Source organism: Sus scrofa, chromosome 1 (genome assembly GCF_054392235.1).
Source record: "Sus scrofa isolate SSC_HxYL_T2T_F1_AM1 chromosome 1, Sscrofa_HxYL_maternal_Yorkshire_Landrace_v2.0, whole genome shotgun sequence".
Classification (NCBI taxonomy): domain Eukaryota; kingdom Metazoa; phylum Chordata; class Mammalia; order Artiodactyla; family Suidae; genus Sus; species Sus scrofa.
This window is the reverse complement of record NC_139383.1, coordinates 241,440,832-241,460,722: the sequence shown is the minus strand read 5'-3', so window position 1 is coordinate 241,460,722 and position 19,891 is coordinate 241,440,832. Positions and strand designations below refer to the sequence as shown.

Below are 19,891 nucleotides of genomic sequence, written 5' to 3'. Positions count from 1 at the left end.
CCATGTGCAGTATATAGAAGCAGCTCCATAAGCAGCTAGGCATTAATATTGAGTGTAATTGTGTGGCCAGCAGATGTCTTAACCTGTCCTGGATTTTTAAATATTATGACATGATAAGATACTCTCTTCTGCTAAACAGTCTGTTACTTTACAGTAGCCACTCTGTCTGTGGACTTCTCTCATTTAAGTCGAGTGTGTGCCTTGGACTTTTTAAAAGAAAGCTCAGGGAACACAGAATCACAAAATTGTGAACACAGAATCACAGCCACCTGACCAGCTTCTGGCATCAATTAGTGAGTTTGTGGATCACTCAGACCATATGCAGCTCTGATACCAAAGGGCATTTCTGAGCCCTGGAAAGCTGCATTCTAGTTTCTCTGGGGTAAGTCCTACCCTCAGCTAACAGCTGAGGACAAGTAGTAGGTGACCATCAGGCCCTCGGTGGTGATTCAACAGTCTGCATGCTTAAGTGTCTGATTTGACATTTAAAGGCTGCATTCTAGGTGTGCCCACTGTGGGCACACCTGGATGCAGGTTCCATCCCCAACCTAGCACAATGGGTTAAAGGATCTGGCATTGCCATAGACGCAGCCTCAGATCTGGTCCTTGGGTTGGAAACTCTATATGCCACAGGGCAGCCAAGAAAAAAATAAAAAGCCTAGATGGCTACATTCTAGATCATTTGGGAAATAGAAATCAATGTTGCCTCTCAAGGAATTGTAAGAGGGGAAAATAGCAATAGGGAGAGGCAAGCAGGTAGGTGACTTTTATTATGTACATTATTATGTACATGAATTAAGGCTCTCATTTAAATTGTGTTCTTTGCAAAGAAAATAAGGGTGTTTTGAGAGAACTTGTATTTATTGGCAAAATAATAAGAAGTTGCAAAAGTTATGAAAACAGATGTTCAGATCTCTGATGTAATGCTAACTTTTGCTGGAGGGATGTACCAGCATGTCAGAGAGCAAATACACACACTCAGGACTGCAAAGAGTATACACATGAGATATTGCCCTGTGAGGCCCATTGGTAATTTTTTATGTAGAGATTTGGGTCAAATCATAGCCTGAAGAAAGCTGGCTTCCTACTGGGGTCTTTGGCCATGTCCACTGGATCCAGTCTTTTCCTTGATAAGATGGAGGCTTGCACACGAGCCAAGAGAAAAGCAGCGGGCTCTTACCTCCAGGCAAATAATCACGTCTCAGTGAGCTGCACTTGAGATGTCTGATGGAGTTTCCTATTGGATGACCTGCCAACACTGGAAATGTGCAGCCCCTGACAGCCGGCAGTTTATTTCAAGAGTAATGGACTGGAGCGCACATGAACTGAGCGTGTTTGTGCCTCCTGGCCCCGCTGTAGGATGCAAATGAGCACAAGATGTTTTACATTCTCAAAATAGAGAATTTTTTCCACTTGATGCCCAAGTTACAGAGATCAGAAGCCTCCATGAACTATTTTTTACAGAATTTTCATAGATCTCTTCAGCAGGTCCTGGGTTTCAATTCTCCTTCGCTTTTGCCCTCCTTTCCTCCTCATAATCTCTCCTCTATCTGTCAAGATTCAACTTAGAATTACCTTACTTTAAAACCTTCCCCAATGAAACCTTTCCTTCTTGTGTGATGGACCCCACCCCCACCCCCAGTACCTCTTTTTTTTTAACCACTCTTAGGGGCCCATCTTATGAGCCTGTAACTACACTTTGACATCCTGTCTGCTTCTGTCCTCCGGGACACAGGCCCTGCTTTAACACACCCTTTCCAGCATCTCGCAAGCCCTCAACAGGTAGCTGCTGAGTGATGGGCAAACAAAGGACAGGATACCACTTACCCTTGAAGGATTCCAACCGGAAAAGGCCTAAATAGGGCCATCCCTTGGGAGCCCATCATGTGCCTTCTGGAGAATGCTGATTACAACGAGGAGTCTTGCTGATGGAGGCTCCCTGGTTGAGGCCACGGTGTACATACCCATCCTTTAGAAAAGCCTTCTCTGAAGACGACAATATGACTTTCTAGAATTTCTCTAGCTGTAAATAAGGAAAAAAGAAAATTCTCCCTCCTGTCAGGCATGTCACTGTCTAATTAAGCTTCTTTAGATCCTTTAATTCTCTTAGTTCTTATTAGGGCCTTTGCTTTCCTTCAGTCCTGAAAATTTCAACCTCTAAAACCTCAGGCTCCAAGACATCATTTCTCAGTACATATTGTTTCCAGGCTTAAAATTTTATCACTGATGATGACAACCAGCAAAAGGCATGTAGATAGATAGTAAAAATATTATTTGTAAAGGCTAGGCATGTCCTTCGTATAGAAGAGAAACGTGTGCAGAGAAATAAACACTGTCCCTTGAGCAATGAAGTAAACTTTTGTTCCATCAGTCTCACATTTTCTCAGTATTTCATTATCTCAGCAATGGCAGGCATGAAGTGTAAAAGTCAAAAAGAGATGGATGATGGAGTTCCCGCTGTGGCGCAAGGGGATCTGTAGTGTCTCTGCAGCACCAGGATGCAGGTTCGATCCTCCACACGGCACAGTAGGTTAAAGGATCCAGCATTGCCGCAGCAGCAGAGTAGGTCACAGTTGTGGTTCAGATCTGATCTCTGGACCAGGAACTCCATATGCCTCAGGGTGGCCAAAAGAAAAAGAGAGAGATGGATGATGATTGGCTTTACCAGATTTGGTAAAGATCTCCTTTTGAAAAGTGGGCCTTTTCCACTTGATTTGAATTGGCACATTTTATAGGAGAAAAGAGAAAGAAAGATTCAGGACCTAGAAAGTTGTGCTTGCTGAACTCTGTTTCTGGGAGACTTCCTGGAGCAGCAGTCAGGGGGTGACCCAGAGGAGCCTGCCTGGCCTTTGTAAGTACTCTGTGACACTAAGGACACCTTCTACATTAGGAAGGCAGAATCTGAGCACAGTGTGTTAATAGCTTGAACCCCTCATCTTCATGGTCATCCTTCAAACATTATCCATTCATTTCCTTTTAAAAGTCTGGCAGTGAGGTGGATCCAGCTGTATCCATTAGAAGAACTTTATATATAAGAAGAACCAGAAAAACACAGTTCAAACTAGATTAAAAAGTGTAGGGTTCTTAATTGGCTGATGTTATTTTAAAAAAAAAAAAAAAATCCAGAGGCATAACCCAAATTCCAGCAGGGTTTGACCAAGGAGTTAAAACCAAGTGAGCAGGACCTGGTTTTTTTTCCTCCCTGTTTCAAGATGTTTCTGCTATGCCCCAAGTTCCTCTTCCACTTTCTTCATGAAAGCAGTGCTCTCTGTTCCAGAGTTCCTAGCAAAAATCCTAGGGTTGACTGGACCGGTTGAGCTGTTTACTACAGTGATGACTATAAACCAGGGAAGTAGTTACTTGGAGGGACATAAGCCTGGATTCAGAGTCTGGCCTTGAATCAGCCCAGATACCAGGAGAATAGGATGTTCTGGCTTCAACTACTGAACCACCTGTTACCAGTGGAGGTGGGCTCAATTCCCAGCAGGCATTTCCGTTGCCCCAGACTCAGTCACAGCGGGTAGAATGAAGCCAGGGTTGGAGAGCGTGCTCTGTGTGTCTGAGAAGAAGCATGCCCATGCACCAGAGTCGGGGAGGCGTCTCCAAATCTGCTGCCTTTGTCTGAGACCCGAGGGTAGGAATGATTTAAAAGCGAGTGTGTCTGTAGACGAAGAGCTGGTAAAGAATTGTGGGTTAAGCTAGAAGGCAGTCTAGCTTTTGGCTGGTGACTGCATTTTTTTAAGAGGAAAGATTTGAGTCAGCAGTAACTTTGGTTAGTATCTTCATATCTATGAGCCGGCTGACAAATTCCTTGAGAATCCATTGAGATTTCCTACTACCAAGGCTGGCTTGACTAGACAGCTTTGGGTGAGCACACCTTCTCACAGATGCTGAGGGGGTGGGAAATATTACATGTATCTCCACGGTAATTACTATATGTATCTCCACAGTTTTGTATGAAAAGTATAGTGAAACATAGGGAGAAAGTGTGTTCTGATAAACAGGGAAATGTATGATCTAAAAATAGTTTTCTGTGTGTTTCCTGCTCAGGGTGTGTGTGTGTGTGTGTGTGTGTGTGTGTGTGTGTGTGTGTGTGTGTGTATTTGTATGGTAGATAGAGATAATTCTAAAAATATAGATGCACTTTGGGCAAAGAGTGAAGTCACTTTGTTTTGATTGTCATGAAATACAACGAATTGTGAAGCCCCAAGTACATACAACTTAAGAAATGCAAAGTGAAGTCTGCTTAGTTCTTAATAGATCTTAATTATTTGGCTGTGAATGAGTAATTCTTGGTGGACATTTGTGACATTATGCCAGATACAGTATTCTCTTCAATCTGAAGAGTTATTACACTGGATGTTTATTATTATTATTCCCTTCTGTTGGTCAGCCTGAGAGTTTGCCTCATGAATAGTGCTGCTGAGCCTTTTGCATATAAATCCCGACAAAAAGCTGGTACAAAAACTGAATGTATACCAAAGATGGGTTGGACTCAAATAATTCACAGACTGAGTAATGATGTAACTCACACCTTGTTTTTCTGATGATTTTTTTTCAGAACCGAATGGAGGAAAGCAAAGCACTGTTTAGAACAATTATCACGTATCCCTGGTTCCAAAACTCCTCTGTTATTCTGTTCTTAAACAAGAAAGATCTTCTAGAGGAGAAAATTATGTATTCCCATCTAGTCGACTACTTCCCAGAATACGACGGTAAGTCTGCACTCTTGAGCCAGCCCAGTTGCCAGGGGCACACTCTGCGTCCTAAGACCAATACCACAGCTGACACACAGCAGTGCTCTGCCACTTGCTTTGCCCCCAGAAGCCTGCATGTTGCAAATGATGGAGTCCAGATCATCATCCGTCCTGTCTTTTAATGGCCTGCAGTGTTTCATTCCCCCACACTGCTGAAACTTGTAGTTATTTCAAAACATAGATGAAGTTGTTTTCTGTTGTTACATCACAGGAGGAAACAGTCCCATAGATTTGACTACTTTTGTATCAACTGTTAGAGTTCCCTCTTTATTTCCCTTTCATTTGGTAGCAGTCTACCTCTGCCTCTTTCTGAAGAGAGAACAGAATTGTGTAGTCAGGAGCCCATGGTCTGATTCAGATCCAAGTTGTGCAATTTTCTTTTTGTAAAGCCATGACATTACTCTAGGCTTTAACACCTAACTTCGGTTTTGTAGACTATAATAGATAACATATGGGTGACATTTTAGCATGACGCCTGACACACAGTGACTATTCAGGAAATATTTACTTTGGAGGGGCCTCATGGCCCAACACAGTCCCATCATCCTTAGCGATAGCACCCATCCTTTAAGCTCTGTCTATAGCACCCACTTTGGTACTCATGCGACTTTATGTTAGTTACTTCCTTCTTATAAAGAAATCTTGCCTCCTCAACACTAGACTGTGAAATCCTGAATGACTTGCCATGACACCCAACCCCTTCTGAGACATACTTGTTGAAAGATCGGTAACAAAATGCATCCATATCCAGCCACTCAGGTCAGAGAGTCTCAGCCACCGCCGTGTAGGAACTTATGTGCAGAATCCACACACATCTCCCCAGACTATGAACTCAAGTCTAGATTAGAAGGGCAAACTATGGCCAGCCGCCTCTTTTTATAAAGTTTTATGGAAATAGCCATATTTAGGAGTTTCCATTGTGGCACAGCAGAAACAAATACAACTAGTATCCATGAGGATGTGGGTTCCATCCCTGGCCTTGATCAGTGCGTTGAGGATTCTGGCATTGCCATGAGCTGTGGTGTAGATCGCAGACATGGCTTGGATATCCGTTGCTGTGGTTGTGATGTAGGTTGGCAGCTATAGCTCTGATTCGACACCTAGCCTGGGAACCTCTGTATGCCTCGGGATGCATCCCAAGAAAGGAAGGAAAGGAAAGGAAAGAAGAGAGCCACATTTATATACTATCTGACTGCTTTCATGCTTCAACAGCAGAATGGAGTAGTTGTGACAGAGGTCAGATGGCCCACAAGGCTGAAAAAGTTTACTCTCTGGTCCTTGAACGGAAAGTTTGCCAAACCCGGATCTAGGTGAATGGTAGGTAAGAGGACAGGCTTTGAAAGTCCCAGAGTCCCAGCTCTGCCACTTACTGGCAGTGGTGCCTTGGACAAGTTTATTCAACCACGTAGTTTCTTCCTGAGTAAAAAAGAAATCGAATCGCATACATAAATCACTTAGCACCAGTGCCTGGCACAGAGAAGAGCACAAACCCCAAAGTATCTCTGATGGAGCAGAACCAACAAGAGAACGGGGCTGCTTTTTTGTTTGTTTTTAATTACTATCACCATAGGATATCAGGCACGGGTGTCAGTTCAGCAGTGTTTTTGTACTTTTCAAAACCCCCTCAGAAAGGGACTTACCTGAAAACAATCTTCAGTTCAGCCTCCTAGCTCCCGATGAAGATACAAGCACATCAAGGATGGAGTTTCACTCATCTTTTCATCCCACATATGTTGGGTCTAGCACTGGCTCTCGGAAGGGAAACGTTACATGTTTAGTGAACTGAAGTTCCCTTCTCAAATACATCTAGTAGATTCTCAGTGTTCCTAGCTTGAAATAGAAACATGTGGGGATATTATCAGGTACTAGAGGTAGTGGTTTTGCTGGCAGTGTGTTCTCATCCTCTATCTAAGTATGTTTTCCTTTGCACTTTGAGGTTCCTTTCTAAACAAATACTTGCCTCGCCTAGACAGTATATTCACTTGTCCTCCTTTTAATTTGCCACTGGCCTGCCACCAAGTTACAGATGCTCGAGCCTGCAGTCCTCAGTGCTTCTAAGGAAAGTGTGGAGGAGGGGAACTTCGTGGCGTTCACTGGCTTCCCCACAGCAGGCTGGTTCTTTAAACACAAGGTCTGTCGAAATAAGATGGGCACGAGACACCTGCTTACCCCCAAACACATGAGCTTGCTTCCCATGCCTGGAAGGAGAGATCCTAAAATTTTTCTCAACATACGCCGAGAACTCATGGATGGGAAAGGACATCCCCACCCACCCACCCAGACCTAGCCCCCGCCTGTAGGCCAGCCTGTTTTCATGCTGCACTTGCCCCCCGGTCCCCAACACACAGCAGACCCAGCAGGCTCGTGGTGCATGAGGCAGCACACAGCACATACAGCACCAAGTGTCTTCACATCTGAAGGTGTTTTTTACTGTCCATCTCCCCCAGTAATACACATAAGGCCCACAGGAAACACAGCCATGGAAAAAGAAAAAAAAGACGCTAATTTTTCTTATTCATAAAGCAAATGCAGCTGTCATTCCAAGAGACTTCAAGCCCTTGTAAGATGAGCTAAGACTGAAAAAATTCTAGGCCCTCTCCTCAGTGATGTTTTCATAACAAACATGTTTATAGTATTATAAATTTCACACTTCCACATTTCTGCACTTACAAGGTCTTAATCATAATGAATGCCATTTCTGTATTTCTCTTCAGGAAGGAAAATTACCATTTCCACATGGATTTGAATGGCAAAATTGTTCATAGAGACCATGGAATTCTGTTCCTGCTCTGATGACTATAATGATTTCTTTGTAGTTTATATTTATTCAAATAACATAATTTATGCTTAAAAACATAGCAGACTCCAAGTGCTCTTCAGTGAACTTGAGTCCTACTCTGATATACTTGAGTTAAAAAAGAGAGATTTTTCTTTGCCGAAAAGGATAAGTACACAATTCATTCATAAGCCAGAAAGATAGTGTTCTTTTATGAACATGAGAGGCTTCACCAATTCTAATAATCTATTAGTCCTAGTTTTAAATATTTTTATTACTATGGAATTAGTAAGGTAACAGTAATACATTGAATAAACTAGGATATTAATTATATATATTAACATATTTTTATTTGTGGCACTTGTTTTATTCAGTATGATGCCAGCCTTAATCATTGATAGAAACTTTAATTCTGGGCTCTTAAGTCAAAAATTCAAGCATTCTTTTTGTAAATTGTACAAATGAGAATAATCTGTTTTCATGGCTCTTCCAGACTTCTGACAACATAAGCTTATTTGCAACAAGGTTGGTTTGAGAAGTTTTCAAGTTTGCTGTCTGAAACTCATGATCCATTTTGTTAGAATTTGCAGGCCTTCTATAGAATCTTCAAAACTTTCCTTATCCCAATCAGTAGATAGCAATATTGATAGAAGAAAAAAAAAATCTAAACTGGATCTTGAGAGGATCTTCCAAGAGCGGAGGAACAGAGATTATACACATTACTGTCTTTCATGGTATAGAATTAAGTGGGGGGGGGGGGGAGAAGCAATGCAAATGTATAGTGCCACAAAGACACACATAAGAAAGATGCTCAAGGAGTTACCGTCATGGTTCAACGGAAACGTATCTGACTAGTATCCGCAAGGATGCAGGTTCAATCCCTGACCTTGCTCAGTGGGTTAAGCATCTGGCATTGCCTTGAGCTGTGGTGTTGCGGTGAGCTGTGGTGTAGGTCACAGACGCAGCTCAGCTGGGAACTGACATTGCTGTGCCTGTGGTGTAGGCCAGCGGCTACAGCTCCAATTTGACCCCTAGCCTGGACACCTCCATATGCCATGGGGGCAGCCCTAAAAAGACGAAAAAAAAGAAAAAAGATGCTCAGTCCCTGATAGGTGTTGGAGCTTTGCTATTGCTTTTAATTTACAACATTAAGCTTTAATACACTTACCAAGATCTGTTGTTTTTTGCTTAGCTCTCTTGAGATACAATTCACATGCTATATTTAACTTCATTATTCCAAACCTTTATCACCACCTCAAATTCTGTAATCATTAAGCAATAACTCCTCACCTCCCCCTCCTCCTAGCCCCTGGTAATCTCTGCTTTACTTTCTGTCTCTATGAATGTAGCTATTCTAGATACTTCATGTAAGTGGAAATCCACAGTATTTGTTTAGGGTCTGGCTTATTTTTACCTGATAGAATGATTTCAAGCTTCATGTTGTGGCATCTATCAGAACTTCATTTTTTATGGCTGAATAATATTCCATTGACTGGATATACTGCCTTCAGTTTATGTGTTCCTCTGTTGATGGATCTTTGGGTTTCCACCTTTTGGCTGTTGCGAATAATATAGCAATGAAAATTGATGTACCAGTATCCGTTAGAGTCCCTGTTTTGAATTCTTTGGGATATAGACCTAGGAATAGAATTGCTGGTTCATCTGGTAATTCTTGTTTAGCTTTTTAAGGAGTCACCAAACTGTTTCCATTTTACACTCCCACCAGCAATGCGCAAGTGTTCAGATTTCCTCATGTCTTTGCTAATACTTGTTTTCCAAATTTTTTTGATTATAGCTATTCTACTAGATGTGAAGCAGTATCTTATTGTGGTTTTGATTTAGATTGCCTAGTGATTAATGATATTTTTGAACATCTTTGCTTGTGCTTATTGGCCACCTGTATATCTTCTTTGGAGAAATGTTTATTCAGGTCCTTTGCCTGTCTTTTAATCAGGTTGTTTGTCTTGTTGAATTGTAGGAGTTTTTTGTATATGCTGGATATATATACCCCTTATCCGATATGTGATTTGCAAATATTTTCTCCCATTGTGTAGGTTGTCTTTTTACATTTTTCAATAATGTCCTTTGATGCACAAAGGTTCTTAATTTTGATGAAGTCCATTTGATTTTTTTTCTCTTATTGACTGTGATTTTGGTGTCATCTCTAAAAATCTGTTGCTAAATTATTAAATAAGTTCATAATATAGCCTGATAAAGTATCATAATCCTTTTTTTTAAAACATCTAGGATAGAGCTTGGCACATGAGACCCTGGAAAAATATAAACCAACTTTTAAAATCATCACAGGTAGTGAATCGAATACCACATAAATGTGGTATGCTCAGAAACACCAAAAGCGAGGCTGCAGAGGACCTGACCTTAAGGAACAAGTTTTCTGAGATCTCAGTCTGAAGAATGTAAAGTGATCCATTATGGACTTGGGGCATACACAGGGGCAGATTGACAAGAGAGCCTAGGGCTCTTTTATTGTATGCAGGCTTATTATGCAGCTGGAACCAGCACAGTTAACTCAGTCCAACAGAAGTAAGCTAATCCCACACTCCTACCAAAGATAGGGCTCCCTGTCACCCAAACTTAGCCTGGCCTTCAAGCCATCAGCCTATTTTCAGCCAGTCACATTTTGTGGATGTTTGGATGGATGGATAGATGGGCAGATAAAGTGACAAAGGGCATCAGTTTTACACAGTAGTGTTGGGGAAGGTGTAAGCTGTCATACCTGCAGTGCAGAGGTCTTCGTGAGCATCCGCGAACACTTCTTGAGCAAATGCATTACCTGATCAGCTGACAAATGTCCCTCTCCTCCCTTGGCCAACAGGACCCCAGCGAGATGCCCAGGCAGCTCGAGAATTCATCCTGAAGATGTTCGTGGACCTGAACCCAGACAGTGACAAAATTATCTACTCCCACTTCACATGCGCCACAGACACCGAGAACATCCGCTTTGTCTTTGCTGCCGTCAAGGACACCATCCTCCAGTTGAACCTGAAGGAGTACAATCTGGTCTAATTGTGCCTCCTCGACACCGCCCTTCCCTTCCCTGGTGGGCTATTGAAGCGATACAAGAGGGACTGTATTGCTGTGGAAAACAATTTGCATAATACTAATTTATTGCCGTCCTGGACTCTGTGTGCAACTGTCCACAGAGTGTGTAGTAAATATTATAATTTTATTTAAACTATTCAGAGGAAAAACAGGATGCTGAAGTACAGTCCCAGCACATTTCCTCTCTCTCTTTTTTTTAGGCAAAACCTTGTGACTCGATGTATTTTAAATTCTCAGTCATGCACTCACAAAGATAAGAGCTGTTTCTTCCTCTCTGTCTCTCTCTCTTTTCTATTGAGCAAAATGAAGCTGATTTTCCTTGTCCTAACCTGTCCCTTCCTCCTGATTTTTTCCCACATTACAATGGCCTTTATCCTGGTTTCATTCTTGATCAAGTTTTCCTCTCGAATGATACAGTCAGGACAATGTCATTCAATTCAAGCCATCAACATCAGCTTAATTTAACAGTTTGTAGTTTTTGCTGAAGGATTATAAGTATTAATACCATAGTTTTCAATGTATTGTTCTGGATACACATATAGAGGGGTTTTTTCAATATAAATATATTGTCTTGCCTCACTTTGGGCTGGGACAATGGATGCCCATCTAATGGTTAAATGTCTTTTTTTTTCTTCTTTTCCCTGTCTCCAGCCATAGTTGCTTGCTCAGCAAACCATACAGAAGTCAGTAAGGCAAGGCCACAGACACACAGAAGGAATCCTTTATTTTAAAATGCCATGTGCCATTGTCCTTTCTCCTTTCCTTGCCCTCTTTTTCCCCTCACCCTCCCTTCTTCAAATTGCAGATGCCAAAAAAGTATGCCAACAGACACTACATTACCCCAAAGGCTGCTACCCAGATCCTTTTCATAGGTTGCTCTTAATTTTTTTTCCTTCGATTCAAACTTTTCTTCCCTTTTTCTTCTTAGTGTTTGGGCCACAATTTTTAAATGACTTTTATGATGGGTATGTGTTGCCAAAGCTGGCTTTTTATAAAAAAAAAAAAATTAATAAGAACTCAAAAAACAAAAGCCAGTATCCTAAAATAAAGGAGAGTAAGACTGTGAAGCCTAAAATGTTTGGCTGAGAATGAACCTGAAACACCAATTGCCAAACAGTTGCTCACTGTAAATTTGACTCTCATGCTCCATCCTTTACTTTGACCTTAAAAATCACATTGTTTAGTGTCCACATTCCATGTTGAGCGTCTAAATCTACAATGTGGAAAAGATGTCCTATGTGATAGACCATGAGGTCTGCTTTTTTTCTCTTCATTTGAAGCCAGTTTTACTCTCTTTATGTTCTTTAAGGTCAAGTAGGTCTGCCAGGAACATTGGCAGATAGTATTATTCTGACACCTTTCATTTGCAGAATCTGAAGTTACTGCTAGTTTACCATCTTTGGGATTTTCTTCAACTGGTGACTGATTAAGTTGAACTTAAGATTTGTGGACTGAAACTCAAAAGAAACCTCTCTGTTCTATACAATATGTATTTATATAACTGAACATAGTTACAAAGAGATCTGAAATTCTATATGTGCAATTTTTCAACCAATGCAAAAAAACACAGCACAGGTATTGATGAGCTTCTGTCAAGCAGCTTGTGTTGAAATATGATTTAATAAATGATGATTGTTTTAAACCTGCTGGGAAGTTAGAATTAGGCCATGATGCTGGTCTCATTTTAACTACAATACTATTTGGCATGAGTCTAAACTTTCATATAAATCACTCTTTTGGAACAACAAAGGAGAAGGAGAAAAGTAATGGCTTATCAGATGAGCACCAGAGTTACTAAATAGTAATGGAATGTTCCCATTCTTTTCTCTCCCAGCCTCAAACTACACAGGTTACTTTTTTTTTTTCTCCTTACTCAGAAAGCACCTGTTATTTAATTAAGAAACAGACTGCCTGTAGGTATAGTGCAATTATGAATGCTCTAATCATTGTACATACATCTCTCTTGATATTGCATCATCCATACTGGCTTTGTAATCATTAATGTTTTGGCAGATTGAATGTGCTGTATTGATATGTATCTATGTAATTGTATTGTATGTCTTATAGCTAATTCACATTTTGAATAATGTTATTTTATTTACTTTTTTAAGAGAGGAGAATGTAAATTTGTCAGTTTATTTCTGACTAGGGATTTTTTTTTTTTTTTTCCATTTAGAAAAGAAAAAAAAAAAAAAAAAAAAAACACCTTACTATCGTACAGAGCGGTACTAGCATCGTGCTATATAAAATCATTTGCACATTCCTGAGTAGAGGTATACTGATTATAAGACCCAAAGGTAATTTCATAGCAAAATACATAAAATCAGTTGGAGCTTTTATACAAACATGGAAACCAACTTTGTAGAACTTTTGCCATTTGACTTAGGATTGGAATATGAGCTTTTATACAATTCATATTCTTATTTGGCAAATGCACAGTTTAGTATTACCTCTCTGATGGCCTTTATTAGAAAGGCGGTTTTAGAAGCTATTGTGATCCACTAAGGAAATGTTTTAACAGCTAGCGACCACTGCTTGCCTGAAAGGGCGATCTTAAATTTGGTGCAGAAAAAAACAAAAACAAAAACAAAAAAAAAACAAAAAAAAAAGAATAAAAAGAAAAAAAGTAAACAACATTTGAAGGCCTACAGTGTGTATAGAGACAACCTCATCACAAGATCATAAGTGTTACCGTTTTAGGGAATCAAGATATTCTATTTAATAGAGCTATAGTAGATATAGTCAATTAAACCTGATCTCAAAGCTCGAAGAAGCTGAGCAAAACAGGGAAAGATTGTTATATTCATCTTTATGAAATTGGGATGGAATTGCTATGCAGAATTGAGGTTTGTGGCTTCACTGTTCATCTTAGGGTGCATGACAAGCTCCCTTCTCTTAAGAAAGGAAAAAATTGATCACCCTAGCTGCAGTGATGCCTAGAAACCGAATTGTATCCACACTAGTCAGTCGAAGCTAAAGGATTTTCCTTTTTGTTTCTTTGGGGTTTTATTGAAGGGGCTAGGGGCGGGAAGGGATTCTTTTCAGTTTTGTATAAAAACAAAGTTTACTCATGCTTTATATTATATTGTGATTGCAAGCATTCTAAGCATTGTGTCGCTGGACTCCTTGTTGATGCTCTAGGTAATGGAGGCCCGTGGCGAGTTTTATGGTGACTTGGGCATGTCTTATTCAAAAACAACCACACAGACACAGAAACCTTTCTTCCACAGGCCAAGGCAAGCAGCCGTTTCATGACTCACTTAACACATTGCTGTGTACCAGTTTACAGATGATTTTTCCCTTTTTGCGTGACATGGCAGTTCCAACCCACAGAGAATCCCTTATTTGTAAATTGGAGGTTTGTACTATGCCTTACAGAGCTTAAATTCAGGAGTTTGTGCCTCATATCTGAAACAAAGGGAAATGACACACCCGTTCAAAAAATAAACATTTCCCCTCCAAGTGTTTGTTTGTTTTTAAATACATTTTCATATAAAGAGCTCTGTTGAATGTCATGAGTAGACTGGGGGAAAAAATCTTCTAGAAACCTGCATATGTTGTTTACTAGCAGATGACATCTACAAAAGGTATTTGAAGAACATCTGAAACTTGTATTTTTTGTAGATTAACTAGCAGGTCTAATATTTAAAAAAAGGTAATTCAGTTAAAGGACAATTTTTGTACTTCAGACTCTCTTGATTGTCAAGGTGTATGAACTGTAATTTTAAAATTTATACTGCCACATGATTGTAAATTTTAGTTGTCTTAAGTTAGGAATCAGTGAAAAGCTATTTATGCTGGATATGGGTCAAAAATGACTATTTGCAAAAAATAATAATAATGGGAAGAAAGGGCTGCATAATAAGAGACTGCAAGACTCAGATACTGGTTGGAAATAATCTTCACCCTCAATTTCCCTTTGTTTTCAGTTTCTCAAAAAGAATGAATGAAATGAAATATAGCAGAATGTTAACCCATATAAAAATAAAGTGTACCCAAATATTGTAACGTATAGTGCTGCTCTTCTTAAAATTAAATAAGGGTTTAAAACCACTTAATTGGTGATTGACAGCATCTCAGTTGACACAGATCAGGTGTGCTTGGTATACATATTTTCTTCCAAAGTTTTATCTTTGGTTAGAAACACACAAATTAAAACTAGTAATATTGTATGTTTATCTCTACGTATCTCCAGCATATGTAGCGTTAATAGATCTGTGCAGGTAACACTGTCTTTAGGATTTCATTTTGATTCCATCAAACTAGGAAAAGAAATGGCTTAGTTGTCTATGATTAGCTAGAGAATTTTTTTGGAGCCAGACACCTGTTTGGTAGTTAGTTTAGTACAATCTCAGCTTGTCATTTGTTTTTCTCACAGCATCACAAACCATTTCCTGCTGTCTTCCCAACTACCAGTGCCCTTCAATAACCCCCTTGCCTCTAGAATCATCTGTTCCAAGTCTTCATACACACCTAGCACATAGTAGGTGCTCACATATTAATTTTCTTCCCTCCCTTATTGATCACATAGCCTCCGTTTCCCCATATGATTCCAACCCAGTGGTAGATGACATTTTCATGTTACAAAGACATCTACTGGGTAGAAATGAGTCTTACTTGAATAAAGGAATTCTGACAGATAAGCTTTGGTAGACCAAAAAAAAAAGCAACAGGAAAGAAAATATTCTTCAGTAGAACATTTTTTAAGTGTAGAAAAGAAAGATGGGAAATTACTATGTAACTCTGTTCAGGTTACCTTGACTGAAACACATGTTTTTGGTGGCTTTCTTTTCCTCAAACAACTCTCTAAATCCAACTTGCTGGATTCCTCATCTGTCATCACGTTGGAAACCCTTACTCGACCTATGTATTTAGAGAGTTTTGTCAGAAAACATTTTTAACTTGCAGTATTTAAAAGAACCATATTTACTGTTCTTAAAATGTCATTCAAATGCATGTATTGTCTATTGTTTGGGGATGGGAACTAGTTTTGCAAAAAACACCTAATGTTGTATAATAATGCCCCAATGATCTTGCTGGTTAAAAATACAGTATTTTTGGCCATAAGTTTGTACCACAGTATTCTTCATTCTTGAGTCTTCCTTCTCTTGAAGTTGGAGTCTAAGCCTCTCCCAGAATGTTTTTTATTATAAGGAATATCAGGATTAAATCTTTCTTTCTTTAAAATACTTTATACTATACATCCATTTCTCAAAGTAGACAGATTCAATAGTTTTTAAGCAAAAAATATCTTTTCCTTTCTGAATATTATCAGAAATACGTCTTTGTGAAAACATTCATTTTGACAGTATTTGTCAAATTTGTTTCAAAAAACACTCGCCCTAATTTAAGTTGTAAACAACTGTAAAAACAAGTTTAAAGAGCTGCTCAATAAAGACTTAAAATGCCACCTGTCTTCACCCTAAGGCCATCACTCATCAGCAGAAAGAACACAGGCCTCAGAGATAGAGGCCTCTGAGAGTTTCCCCTCTCAGCGCTGGGAATGATTTGGTGTAGGTGTCCTTTAAGTCTGTGACTTGGAGAAACACATCGAGGCTTTTTGGGAACAGCTAAAAACTAACTTTCCTTTTTCTCGCAAGTTTGTGAAACTGGGGTGTTGGCACCCAGTATTGCTCCAGAAAATGGGTGCTTATTTGGGACTTGAAACTGTAACAGAGGTAAGATTTGTTCCTGCTCCTTGGCAGCCCAGCCCATGTTTACAGAATTTTGTCTTTCAGAGTACCGCTCTGTCCATGTATTTAGAGAAGAAAATGTCATTTTGACTTAAGAGCCTTCAGTTTAAGGCTCTCCTACCCTTGCATGTGTCACAGACCATTTCCGGATGACCACTTCCGGTCATCCAGAAAGAAGGGTCATTGTGTCCCTTCTCTCTGGATCTTACTATGGAGGGAATGGTCTGCCTGTCTGTCCTGTAGTGATCAGTTCCCACAGCCTCTCCTGAGGAACTGGGGTTAGGCGGCCCCTAAGCCCTCCCCACTCTGTGGCCTTGTGACTGGGGCTTGACCCTTCTAGGACCTGACCTTGGTCCATGTGCATCATCATCTTGAAGACCCTCCGCCCACAGGAAAAAAACAGGAACTTGCTGAATGTTAGTTGAGCCAAATATCTCCACTTGGCCTTTTAACTCACAGAACAAGCCTGCCTGCCTAGTCAGTTTTTGTTTTTTCTGTCCTATTCTACAAGCAATAAAAACGTAGTTGGTCCAAAAGCTCTTCTGCCTTGCTTTTCATCCTCCTTGCCTCCTCCTGTCTTTCTTAGGATGTGAAAGCCTGAGTGCTGCCCCTTGAAAAACCAATTAAACTACAGCCAGATGGTGGGGGTAGAACTTGACACCAAGGAACAGCAGTGCTTCGTTTGATAAAGTGTATAGAGCACCTTCTGATGGTCAATTAGCCAGTGTCTTGTTTTTCTCTTTTGTTGTCTGTTTCTGAGTCATTGCCATGTTCATTAGCTGTCCCATTATTTAAAGGATTTACTGAAATTTTGATCAGGGTTGAAGGGTGGAAAGCAGTGGCTGAGGGTTGTTTTCTGGTTAGTTCATTTTCCTTTGTGTTACGTTATCTATGCATTACCATTGGGTCTTTGTTTCATTGCTATGGCTAATTAAAATATGGACCCAACTACAGCAGGGTTCTGAACTCAGGTCTATTTTAAGGAGCCTCCTACATTCCCTGCCAAACAAGGCCTCGGTCATAAAATATGGGTCTCTAACATCTTAAGATTGACGGAGATCCACAAAGATTCTTTTTTCTTTGAATTCTTATGCCTCAAGACTTGAAATCTCATCTGTGTTAATTTTCTCTCTTCCTGTTTTCTTCAATACCAAGGCCAGAGTATTTTTCTATTCCATAAGCCTGTGCATAAATTAAGTCACCTTACCCTCTCTAAGTAAGGGTAAATAAATCAAACCATAGTAACAAAGAGCTGATGGGATTCCCTTGGTTTGGCCTTGCACCGCACTGCCCTGGGCTCTGCGGCCTTGGAGGAGCTGTTCTACAGCTTAGTGAACTGTGGGCCTGTGAAATAGATGGCATGAAAGGCCCCTGGAACTTTTCACTCTTCCTCTTTTGCTCCATATATTTGTATGGTGGATATTTTAAGCATCTTTAAAATGAGAGTCTCAGGGAAAGACAGATTGGCAAATGAAGCTTGGCAAACCCTAGAAGTTTGCAAATGGGAATTCCACACCGTGTACCTGGCTATCAGGAAGCTATCAGGAAGCTCCCATACCTGCTCTGGGGTATACCTCACCTGGACACCACGCCTGGTAGGCATCCCGCAGTGCCTGCCACATACTGTTCAGGCAAGGCACCAGCTGGGGTACTCCTGAGATGAGGAGCCCACAGCAGGAGCTGCAGCAGCAGTGGTTGTCTTCCCAGGCTCTGAGCAGCATTAGCCCACGGGCCTGCTTTCCTTTCATGGATGCAGAACGTCCCACCCAGGGGCATCCTGGTAAATGGTTAACAGTGGAGGAGCGGTGCAGGGTTGTGGTCCTGACGTGCAGTGTGTGCCGATTAACATGGTTGAAATACTTCCCCTCCCCCCACCCCACTTTAAGCTAGAGATCTATGAGGTCACAACTCAGAGTTGGGAAGAGATGCTAGCAATGTGGTCTCAAGCTGCTCCCAGGGAGAGCACCCTCACTCCCTTAAGGTGAGGCCTTTCCCTAAACCTGGGAAGCAGGCAGCAGGACTAGCCTACCTGGCTCACTGCACCCAGAGCTCACACATCACTTCCCCTGGGACCTGGGGCTCATTACCCCCAGCACCCCCCTCATGATGGGCAACAGAAGAGGTAGCTTGTCTGGAAACATCAGATATTTAAACTCTCAAAAGGAATGACAGGAATGGGTAGCCAGGAAGCTGGGGAGGAAGAATGAGAAATCACTTTGGACATCAGATTCACCTCGAGCTTTATGTGCATGTGTATGAAATGTCTCAGCACGTCCTAGCGGCTCAGTTGTTGCTGAACAAAGAGAAAAAGCCTGTACAAATTGTTTGTATCAGTGAGTGACGAGATTAATCCTAAAATTTTTCAAAGTAATCTCTATACTTTGAAAAGAGATTATGTGGGTATACGTGTACAACCTAAAAATGGTTCGATTTGGAAGTTGTGTACACGTGCTAATACACGTCGTCACAGTCAGACTGGCTAATTTCTTGGTTACTAGAAACATTTTAACTCAGAGAAAACAATTCATCATGATCAAGAAAGAAAAGATTATAAAGGCCATAGCTAATATTTTCTTTTTTTAAAAAGTCTCTTGCTGGTCTTTTCAGGTGCCGTCTTTAGAGACCTCTGCCCTGATCTAGCAAAGAACACCTAATTATGGCAATTTAAAATGTTGTGTCTTTTTTTTAAATGATGAACCAAAGCTGGGGCTTACACGTCTCTGAGCAAGGAGTGCCCGTGTTTCCAGCAGAGATGCAGAGGAACGGTTTCCAAGAGAGTCAGAAGCTGGGTTAAAGCTTATCTAAATGACTAATGCCAGGCCTGCACATTTTAGGGCACAGTCACTGTTCCATGTTATCATTTCCACCCCTGGCTTAGGTCCTCTGTGTGCAGACTGCTCACTACCCACCAAGCAGGATGAAGTCCCAGAACCCCAGGCCCACGCCACACAGATGCCTGTAGGGACCTACAGATTCAGGCTAATCCACAGAGTATGGGCTGGGCTCTTGCGTCAATGTTCAGACCAAAGGAGGGTGCAGCCCTTCCACCACGACTCCCTGGTCCCCCTGGGTGGGCTTGGCGGGGTGGGGGTGACTTCAGAGGGTTTTCTTTCAGGTCAGGAACTGCCTGCATCCTTCTAGCACTCCCTGGCCACAGACCAGAAACCAGAAGTCAACACCTCAGGAGTAACCCTCAACCAGTAAGGGACATGTGTTGGTGGAAGCACAGGGCAGGCTCTGCACTCTGGTGGGCAAACCCAGGCTTGTTTACCCACTCCCTCAGGGGGTCCCCAAAAGGCCTAGGCCCACTAAAGTTTGCAGAACCCTGTCATTAGCACGCACTTTATTGGCTTTTCTCTTTCCCCTGCCTCATGTCTACACTCATTATGCTTTCTGGGGTCACCTGACAGATAACTTGCACCAAAATCCTTTACATGAGTCTGCTTTGGGGGAAAATCCCAGGTAAGATAATAAGCCCATCAAGGAATGGCACCTGCAGGGACTTTCCAGGAACATGCCACAACAAGGCAATCTTTGTAATCTTTCAATGGCCCCTCAACTGCAGCTGATGACTGAGGTCCAATATTAGTACCAGGAACCCT

General features: G+C 41.1%; 1 protein-coding gene across 2 annotated transcripts in view; it reads left to right on the top strand.

Moving 5' to 3' along the window:
• Positions 1 to 15,663, top strand: part of GNAQ (G protein subunit alpha q) — a 305,513-nt gene extending 289,850 nt beyond the window's left edge. The window contains exons 7-8 of one of the 2 annotated variants that reach the window (XM_085011742.1): positions 4,562 to 4,715; positions 10,370 to 15,663. In XM_085011742.1, coding sequence (XP_084867868.1) covers positions 4,562 to 4,715; positions 10,370 to 10,560 — 345 coding nt within the window. In that variant the 3' untranslated portion in view covers positions 10,561 to 15,663. The remainder of the gene's footprint in view (positions 1 to 4,561; positions 4,716 to 10,369) is intronic. The other variant, NM_001038623.1, reaches the window with a different exon arrangement.
• Positions 15,664 to 19,891: the final 4,228 nt, after the last annotated feature.